This window comes from Dreissena polymorpha, chromosome 5, assembly GCF_020536995.1.
Source record: "Dreissena polymorpha isolate Duluth1 chromosome 5, UMN_Dpol_1.0, whole genome shotgun sequence".
Lineage (NCBI taxonomy): Eukaryota > Metazoa > Mollusca > Bivalvia > Myida > Dreissenidae > Dreissena > Dreissena polymorpha.
Window position 1 is genome coordinate 11565474 of NC_068359.1, and position 10507 is coordinate 11575980.

Consider the following 10507-nt stretch of genomic DNA (forward strand, 5'->3'; position numbering starts at 1 on the left):
CACTGTAAAAATGTTGTGTAAAAGATTTAAACGACTAATGCTACAAACAATCCATTACGTCTTTTTTATTATATTTATTGGACCGTTCGCAGACAAGACCGTTATGGTCTGGACCGCCTTGACCAAAATTTCTACATGGGCAGTTTCGATCCAGGATTTTAAAATGGCGTCGGTTTGCTGATTTCGGTTTGCACTTAATATTGTTTTGATTTTAATTTTACTTTCTGCAAATAAATAAAGGTTAAGAGATACTTGTTATTGTCAGCGTTCTTACACATACTTTTGTATATAAAATAATATTATCTGTATTGTGGTCTTCGAGAAGCCTGTTAGTTACAATAATTCAGCACCACGGGGACTTTAAAAAAAATGTATATATACTATGCATATATACAAGGGATACAACTGTCAAAAAAATTAATTAACACCCTTGTCTAAATAATAGCCCATATTTCGCAATCGAATGCAATCAACGCAAATATGACACTGAATATCGATAGAAAACACATTTATCTGATAAAATACATAACCTTAACATGTATGTACTCGATGCACATACATCAGGGTTTTCCAAAACTTGAAAAATCGGACTGACAGACTTGACATTTTTGTCAGTCCGAATGAGTTTCTGTCAGTCCCACTGTCCAACTAAACTATAACAGCAAAACACAACACAAGCGAGTACCTTTTAGATGTGTATTGGTTTTGATCACAATAAAACATGTCGAAAGTCGATATCATTTAACATTTTTTATAAAAAGTAATCAACCACAAATAATCCAAAGGAGAAAAAGGGGAACGGAAAAGGAGCCGGGTGCAGCTTCCTCTGAAATGAGAACGAAAATATGCTCCAATTCTACTTGAAAGAGTCTATTTCGCTCTACATTTCACAAGTGTCAGACTCTTTCGAGTAGCATTGGAGCTTATTTTCGTTTTCTTTTTCGCTTTGTGCATCAAATTCAATATCGTCATTTGTTTAGTCAATATCATCATTATCTGAATCCGTGCTGGTTTGGTCGTCATCATCTATGGTAGGATCCTCGGTGGCTGCCTGCTGGCGTGAGTAGGTAAGTCTTCGTTTTGTTTTCGGTTCCGTATATAAAACCACAAGCACTGACAATTGGAAACAAGAGCACCTCCTTGCGGGTGCAGACCGCTCATCTATTTTCTTTTTAAAGGTGAAATGACTCTCATTTTCAATCACAAAGGAGGGACGGGTGGAGTGAAGAGGGGTGCATTGTGTGGGGGTGTGGACATTTATTACATTATCTTCCAAAAATGCGAAAAAAAGGAAAAAAAAATTCGGGGGTGGGGGGGGGGGGGTGGGAGGGTGGGGGGGGGGTGGGGGGTGGGGTTGGGGATTCTTGGGTGCGTTGGTTGGACGGTATTTCAAACTATAATAATAATAAATATTTGTGTTGTTTAACCGTTTCAAAAAAAAAATTGGGGGGGGGGGGGTGAGGTGGGGGGGGTATAGTGTGAGGGTGTGGTGGTAATTTGTGAGATGTTTTTGAAAAAAAAATTAAAAATTTAGGGGGGGGATTCGGGTGGGGGGGGGGGGTGGGGAGGATTCTTGGGTGCGATGGTTGGACGGTATTTCAAACATAAAATAATCAAAATAAATAGTTTTGTTTTTTAACCGTTTAAAAAAAAAATTTGGGGAGGGGGTGGGGTGTGGGGGGGGCGGTATAGTGTGAGGGTGTGGTGGTTATTTGTGAGATGATCTTAAAAAAAAAATAGGGGGGGGGGGGAGATTCGGGGGAGGGGGAAGGGGGGGGGGGCCCGGGCGATGGTTTGGGTGGAGTCTATTGTGGTATGTCAGGTAAGAGTATCAATCAAATCTAATCATAAATAAAGAAGTTATGGCAATTTTAGCAAAATTTAATAATTTAACCTTGAGAGTCAAGGTCATTCAAAGGTCAAGGTAAAATTCAACTTGCCAGGTACAGTAACCTCATGATAGCATGCAAGTATTTGAAGTTTGAAAGAAATAGCCTTGATACTTAAGAAGTAAAGGGGATCGAAACAAAAAATTTAACCATATATTCAAAGTTACTAAGTCAAAAAAGGGCCATAATTCCATAAAAATGACATCCAGAGTTATGCAACTTGTCCTTTTACTGTACCCTTATGATAGTTTGCGAGTGTTCCAAGTATGAAAGCAATATCTATGATACTTTAGGGGTAAAGTGGACCAAAACACAAAACTTAACCAAACTTTCAATTTTCTAAGTATAAAGGGCCCATAATTCCGTCCAAATGCCAGTCAGAGTTACATTACTTTGCCTGCACAGTCCCCTTACGATAGTTAATAAGTGTTGCAAGTATGAAAGCAATAGCTTTGATACTGTAGAAATAAAGTGGACCTAAACACAAAACATAACCAAATTTTCAATTTTCCAAGTATAAAAAGGGCACATAATTCTGTCAAAATGCCAGTCAGAGTTACATAACTTTGCCTGCACAGTCCCCTTATGATAGTTAGTAAGTGTCTTTAACCAATCGTATACGAGGATTTTGACATCAACACGTTTTCGCGAGATGACTCCACTTCGAAGAAAACAACAAGTGACAGAATTCTGGTGATTTAGATATCAGGTGATTTCGTTTCGTTTAACATCGTTTAATATTAGTTTTAGTTTAAACCTTTTATTTTATTGTTGGAAAATGTGGAACAGTTTGCAGTTGAAATAATATGAAAGTGCCAAAACTGGCAATAAACGTAAACTACCGACAGATCTTGCTCAGTCCGAATCCGAAAAATCTAAAAAGTACGAGGAACACGGAAAAGAAAGAACCTTTTATTGTCTTCCATTGTTGACCATGAAAAGTCCAAACCCCATGTCAAGGCGGTAGCTAAAAATGAACCAGTTGTAAAATCAAATGCTGGCAAAGCACTTCTTTCCTTAAAGTCTGCTGAGAGACATGGGTTGACTTATCTATTTCGGAATGTGCATGCCATTTGTAAACATATTAGACCCTTAACTGGCTACATATGGTTGAAACAAATTGACAAAGCAAAAGGCCTAGATGTTGGAACAACATATCAGACAGAGAAAGCTGCCCTTGTTTTTTTGTCTTCCATTGCAGGTACAGAAAAGGCTAAAACCACCAAATTGGTACAAACTTCCCCTTTCCTGTCATTTATGATGGACGGTTCAACTGATATTTCCGGTGACGAGCAGGAAGCAGTGTTTGTTCGGGTTTGCAACAGAGGTCATGTCACTGAGCGATTTTTAACTATTGGAACGCCAACCAGCACATCATCTGAGCATCTCTTTGACTTTGTGATCAATCATTTCGAAGAATACAACATTGATGAAGGTTTGTACTTGTAATTATATTTTTTATTTAACACTCATATGATATGATAACATAGTCTTACTCAAAATTTACAATGTACTATGATTTGTTCTTTTGTCATATTTTTGTATTTTTTGTACTAGACCGATTGGCTGGAATGGGAAGCGATGGAGCTGCTAATATGGTTAGAGTTCGTACGGGGCTATCCACTCGACTTCGTCAGGAGATCAATGCCGAAATGGTCAACATCCACTGCCTCTGTCACCGGCTAGAGCTCGCGTTTAGGGATGTAGTGAAGTCCTCAAAATTGTACGACAAACTTATGACACTGTTGATAGGCCTCCATTACTTTTACAAGAAGCAGTACAAGAACAAATCAGGTATTCTGAGGGCTATTGAAGCTGTTGGAAATCAAGGCAGGTTGCCCCCTAGAGTGACGGGTACACGCTGGATGCCCCATTTGTTTAATGGGATCAACTGCCTAATGCTGACATTCAGAGCTTTTGAAGCCCACTTGTCAACTCTCTGCCACTCAGATCCGAAAGCTGAAGGGTTGCTGAGAATTAATGCTAAGCAAAAGTTTTGTTGCGTTCATGCTGTTCCTTCAGGTAAATTTCAAACATTAACAAAAATGTTAAAAATTTCTAGAACAATTGTTGATGTATTTTTTTCTCTAGGTTTGTAAATATACAAGTATATACGTTGGGGGCAACGTAAGCATGTGATATGGGTGAAGTCATCGCATTTAGCAGCTGCCAATAAGGAACTCCACTGGCTAGTAGAGCTTGTCACCATGTCTAAAATTATTCAATATAAAAGACAGGTAACTAAAAATGGTAACATTTCAATATGAATAATAAAAATTATTTGCTTTATATACAACAAGCAACTTTGAAACAAAAATGCATTTTAATTCACAATGCTGTATCTAATAACTATTTAGTGACTATAAAATATTGTAACTATATAATAAATTGTACCGTTTGTGAAGAACCTTCTTCAGGGAGTTCCATTCGGCCAAAGCAGATGTCATGGAGAAGCTTGGGTTTGCGTGAACCAGAGTTTTTGAAAAATGTTCACAAACAGTGGTCACCGCTTCATTGCCAAAATCTAAGATCAAACCAAAAAACATGCTGATGAATGATATAATTGGCAATTTAGATTGCTATATAATGGATTCATCTACAGGAGCAAAATATGAATAAGTAAAAAAAACATTAGAATTTCAAACATGAACTTGAAGTATTGTGAAGTTTATTTTCAAAGATAAATTAAAGAACATCATCATGATAAACATTAACAATATACAATTTACATAGACATTAAACTTTTATTTGAATAAACTATTTTATATAACATTTTGGAGTTCATTATTAAACAGATAAGTTCATAATAATTTAATGTGATACAATGTACTCGACTATTAAAACCGGCTAAATGTCAATGGATATGTAAACTTAATAATTTGCAGTTTACTTTTAAGTAGTCATTAATCTTCAATTTTCATAGGGAAACAAACAGAAAACATTATCAGCTGAACTGTAAGCACAACAATGAATATTGAAACACAACTGCTGTTTTCAACTGAAACGAAAGCAACCATGTTCAAAACTTTTTTTCAAACAATTCAACAATATTTAACCTCTTAAAAGGTTGTAATCACTGGGCCATTGTCTGAGACTAAACACTTTGGTTGCATTAACCACATGCTTTTCTGCTTCAAGCAGAGGAAACGAGTCTCAACGGCGCGTTTTTGACGAATTAAAATATTGTGATCGGTTATTTTTTGTCGGTCCGTTGGACCGATTTAATTAAATTTCTTTTCGGTCCCGAGTAAAATTTGCCGGTCAGGACCGGCTGACCGACGGTTTTGGCGAACCCTGCTGTTTCATTTCATAGCAACTTAATATATGGCATGCATGTGTATCTCATGGAGTTTAATTTTTTGAGTGGTGAACGGTCAAGGTCATCCTTCAAGGTCAAAGGTCAACAAAAAGTTCAAAGCGTCGCATTAGGGAACATTGTGTTTCTGACAAACATATCTCTTGTTCCCGTTAGAATATCTACAAAATGATCATTAAAACTTGCTTCACTAATATGTGTAATATATTTATATTTCACTGAGAACAGTGAAAACATATCAGACGCCATAGAAATAACAACCGAAAATGTACAAAAATTAATTGATGCCGAAGATAACAAAACACCATCCAGAAAGCACTGGCAGATGTCAGTCGATTTCAAAAATATCTTGCCAAGAAAGGCCAAACGAAGGCAATCCACAATTTATCAGTCGACCATCTAGATGAATATCTTGCCAAATATCTGCTCTCCATTCGCAAGAATGATGATGATGATGAATACGAGCCTGTCACATTGCGTAGCATCGTGGGAAGCATTGACGGAAACTTCAAAGGGCAAAGTACCCATACTCTTCCGGAGCAGTGGTCAAGATTTTCCCTCACACGTGACTGCCTGAAAGCAAAGCAGAACAAGAGCACCGCCTTGCAGGTGCCGACCGCTCATCTATTTTCTTTTTAAAGGTGAAGGGACTCTCATTTTCAATCACAAAGGAGGGAGGGGTGGAGTGAAGAGGGGGTATAGTGTGGGGGTGTGGACATTTATAACTTTATCTTCAAAAAATGCGGAAAAAATGTAAAAAACAACAAAAAATCGGTGGGGGGGGGGTTCTTGGGTGCGATGGTTGGACGGTATTTGAAACATAAAATAATAATAATAAATATGTGTTTTTAAACCGTTTCAAAAAAAGATTGGGGTGGTGGGGGTATAGTGAGTGTGTGGTGGTCATTTGGGAGATGATCTTAAAAAAAATGGGGGGGGGATTCTCGGGTGCGATGGTTGGACGGTATTTCAAACATAAAATAATAAAAATAAATATTTGTGTTTTTTTAACCGTTTCAAAAAAAAATTGGGGGGGTGGGGGGGGTGGGGTGGGGGGGGGGGGTATAATGTGAGGGTGTGGTGGTCATTTGTGAGATGATCTTTAAAAAAAAATAGGGGGGATTCGGGGGGGGGGGGGAGGGCACGAGGGATGGTTTGGGTGGAGTCTATTGTGGTATGTCAGGTAAGAGTAGTTTTGTCAAAGTATCAATCAAATCTAATCATAAATAAAGAAGTTATGGCAATTTTAGCAAAATTTAATAATTTGACCTTTAGAGTCAAGGTCATTCAAAGGTCAAGGTAAAATTCAACTTGCCAGGTACAGTAACCTCATGATAGCATGAAAGTATTTGAAGTTTGAAAGCAATAGCCTTGATCCTTTAGAAGCAAAGTGGATCGAAACACAAAATTTAACCATATATTCAAAGTTACCAAGTCAAAAAAGGGCCATTATTCCGTAAAAATGACAACCAGAGTTATGCAACTTGTCCTTTTACTGTACCCTTATGATAGATTGCTAGTGTTCCAAGTATGAAAGCAATATCTATGATACTTTAGGGGTAAAGTGGACCAATACACAAAACTTAACCAAATTTTCAATTTTCTAAGTATAAAGGGCCCATACTTCTGTCCAAATGCCAGTCAGAGTTACATAACTTTGCCTGCACAGTCCCCTTATGATAGTAAATAAGTGTTGCAAGTATGAAAGCAATAGCTTTGATACTGTAGGAATAAAGTGGACCTAAACACAAAACTTAACCAAATTTTCAATTTTCTAAGTATAAAAGGGCACATAATTCTGTCAAAATGCCAGTCAGAGTTACATTACTTTGCCTGCACAGTCCCCTTATGATAGTTAGTAAGTGTTGCAAGTATGAAAGCAATAGCTTTGATACTTAAGGAATAAAATGGACCTAAACACAAAACTAAACCAAATTTTTCAATTTTCTAGGTATAAAAAGGGCACATAATTCTGTCAAAATGCATGCCAGAGTTATCTAACTTTGCATGCCCAGTCCCCCCATGATAGAAAGTAAGTGTACCAAGTTTGAATGCAATAGCATTGATACTTTCTGAGAAAAGTGGACCTAAACGCAAAACTTAACCGGACGCCAACGCCGACGCCAAGGTGATGACAATAGCTCATAATTTTTTTCCAAAAAATAGATGAGCTAAAAATCTATAAAAAAAAACAACAAGGAAAATGTATTTTAATCACTGTTTAATCACGGCAGAAACTTGCTGAAAAAAAAAGCCAAGATGTTGAAAACTATGGCAATCGAGGCCGGTTTTGAAAAAAAAAGTAATCATTCTGCTAGAAAACGCCTTGTTAAAAAAATAATGGATTTCAATATCGCACCCACCGAAATCATGCAAATAACAGGACACAAAAACGTACAGTCAATAACCAATTACAGTGAAATTTCCGAACAAACACAAAAAAGATGTTCAAACCTTTTGGCAACATGTTCTACTGCAACTCCATCTGTTTCATGCACTTCTGTCAACATTTCCGAAATGAACATTTCTCTCCCCACCCACCCGGCAGTTTCACAAGCACAGTTTCCTGGCAAAATCCAATTATCAAGCACAGATTCCTGGCCAAAATCCAATAAATGACATGTTTTTTAAGCTGTACTTAACGTGCAGAACCTCAATATCTACGAACAACCACCACAGTAAACCAAACGCGCAGTATATATTCCAAATTCTAATAAAGCATCATTCAATTCTTTTCACGTATTGACACACTGCGAAGACGTGAGAGACTGCACTGGCCTTGACATGTTACAACGGTTATCAAGTTTTGCCTTTAATATATGCTTTCATTTCAGAATAAAGTATTGCTTCTTAAAAATTTTGTTGCAGAATTAAAGAAGAAAGAGAAAGAAACAGCGTTATTAAATTAAATTAAATAAATGGCGCTACTTTTCGTGTTGAGGAACAATGCTATTTTTAGAAAGATTCATACGCGATAAACGAATCCAGCGGCTCGAGGGCGTAGCGATTATTTTTCATTATTTCTGTGAAAAACGGGGTGAGTGGTGTCAGTGGTATGATAAACAGAAAACAGGCTACTGCCTGATCGTTTTGTAATATATCAATATAGCTCGAAAATATCCACCTGTATGCATAGAGAATAAAAGGTTACTGCCTGATCGTTTTGTAATATATTAGGCGAGGCTTAGAATAAAATAACTTGTTATTTTATTCGTGCCGAGCCTGTAATAAGTCATAAAATAGACATCTGCAAGATGTCAATCAGACAAAAAAAAAATAAAGCGCTTATTATTGCACTTTAATAGTACCCTTTTACAGATTTTTTTTTGAAAAAAAGAACACCTGAACCTGTATTCATCAACCCATTCTAAGATTTACGAATAAACGATAGACTTAGAACCAAGACCACATACTTGAGACTTCAAATATTTACAGTCTATATGTACTGTAAATACCAGTTTAATTGTTATAATGTTGAGCGATGGCATTTTAGCGCTCACAGACACCAATTGTTAACGACATAACCTGGGGGCCTTCATATTGTCCAGATAAACATTCTGTCCAAGTTTCATCAAGACTGAGTCATAAATGTGGCTTGTAGAGTGGTAACAAGTTTTGTGTTAAATATCGTACAAGTGGACCTAGTTTTTGGACGTCCCTGACCAAGATTCAAACTTGGCCTAGAAATTGTCAAGATAAACATTTTTACAAAGTTTGATCAGGGTTGAGGCATCAACGTTGACCCTTGAGTGGTAAGAATTTTTTAATTATGGACAGACGGAAAAATGTTTTGCTTAATGCCTCCCATTCCGTAGGATCATAAAAATGTGGCCTCTATGTGGAAGAGAGAGCATAAACTATTTAAAACATAACATTTTACTTAACATATAAGTATTTTGAAAAATGAAGTACATGTTTCTATAACTTCAAACAAAATTGTACACCGGTAAAATGTTAAAAAGTGTTAAATAAAATGCAAGTTTAAAATAAAAGCAGCAATGCTAGACTTGTGACTCGGCACATCAAGTGCTCAATTGAACAACACACATATTAAGACTTAAAAATAATTGATTACGTATTTGATATCAATCAATTGGTATTTAAAACTCCTACAAACTTAACCCTTAAACCAAAAAAAGAATAACACTAAATATCAAAAAGTATCTTTTAAGCTTAATAACTTGGGAGAATTTTTAAGGTTGATTTGATGACAGGAAACTAATAAATAATTGTGTTCATGCCTTAGTTAAACATAAAGCAAAGCACATTTTTTCAACAGTTCCCCCCCCCCCCAGTTCCTTTTGTTTACAATAAAAGTATAACAAGAAGGCCTGAAAGGCCCAAAGTCGCTCACCTGAGTTAACAAGATATTATTGGGACAAATCTTCTGACCAAGTTTCATGAAGATCGGAAAATAAATGTGGCCTCTAGAGTGATAACAAGGTTTTACTATAGCCATATAAGGAAAAATGCCCTGCTCCCCTGGCAGCCATGTTCTTCAACCAACCGGCATCATTTTTTATCTTGTCCAAGATATTATTGGGATAAATCTTCTGACCAAGTTTCATGAAGATTGGACAATAAATGTGGCCTCTAGAGTGTTAACAAGATTTTACAATAGCCATATATAGCCATATAAGGAAAAATGCCCCGCCCCTTGGCAGCCATGTTTTTCAAGCAAAGGTTACCATTTTCGAACTAATCCAAGATATCATTGGGACAAATCTTCTGACCAAGTTTCATGAAGATCGGAAAATAAATGTGGCCACTAGAGTGTTAACAAGGTTTTACTATAACCATATTAGGAAAAATGCCCCGCCCACTGGCGGCCATGTTTTAAAACCAACTGGCATCATTTTTGAACTATTCCAATATTTTATTGGGATGAATCTTCTGACCAAATTTAATAAAGATTGGACAATAAATGTGGCCTCTAGAGTGTTAACAAGATTTTACTATAGCCATATATGGCCATATAACGAAAAATGCCCCGCCCCTTGGCAGCGATGTTTTTCAAGCAAACGTAACCATTTTCCAGCTCATCCAAGATATCATTGAGACCAATCTTCTGACCAATTTTCATGAAGATTGGACAATAAATGTGGCCTCTAGAGAGTTAACATGGCAAATGTTGACGGCGCAAGACGGACAAAAAGCGATCACAAAAGCTCACCATGAGCATGTTGTGCTCAGGTGTGCTAAAAATACAATATCGTTTGTGACTAGCCAGTTATAATCTCATAAACATAAAACAATACAATTACTTTGATTTTTACACATTACGTAACACATTAGATATAAT

The 10507-nt window shown here is 36.8% G+C and overlaps 1 protein-coding gene across 1 annotated transcript; it reads left to right on the forward strand.

The window, feature by feature from the left end:
* Positions 1-1818: 1818 nt before the first annotated feature.
* LOC127882398 (zinc finger protein 862-like) lies at positions 1819-4086 on the forward strand. The gene is made up of 2 exons (XM_052431015.1): positions 1819-3324; positions 3447-4086. Exons 1-2 carry the CDS (start codon positions 3147-3149, stop codon positions 3986-3988), a joined length of 720 nt encoding a protein of 239 aa, XP_052286975.1. The 5' UTR covers positions 1819-3146; the 3' UTR covers positions 3989-4086.
* The last annotated feature ends 6421 nt before the right edge of the window (positions 4087-10507 follow it).

Bases quoted from the DNA above. Each gene is read 5' to 3' on its own strand.
- LOC127882398 (XM_052431015.1), top strand. From the start codon at position 3,147: ATGATGGACGGTTCAACTGATATTTCCGGTGACGAGCAGGAAGCAGTG. The intron at 3,325-3,446 runs GTTTGTACTTGT...TTTTTGTACTAG, and splicing joins AGAATACAACATTGATGAAG to ACCGATTGGCTGGAATGGGA.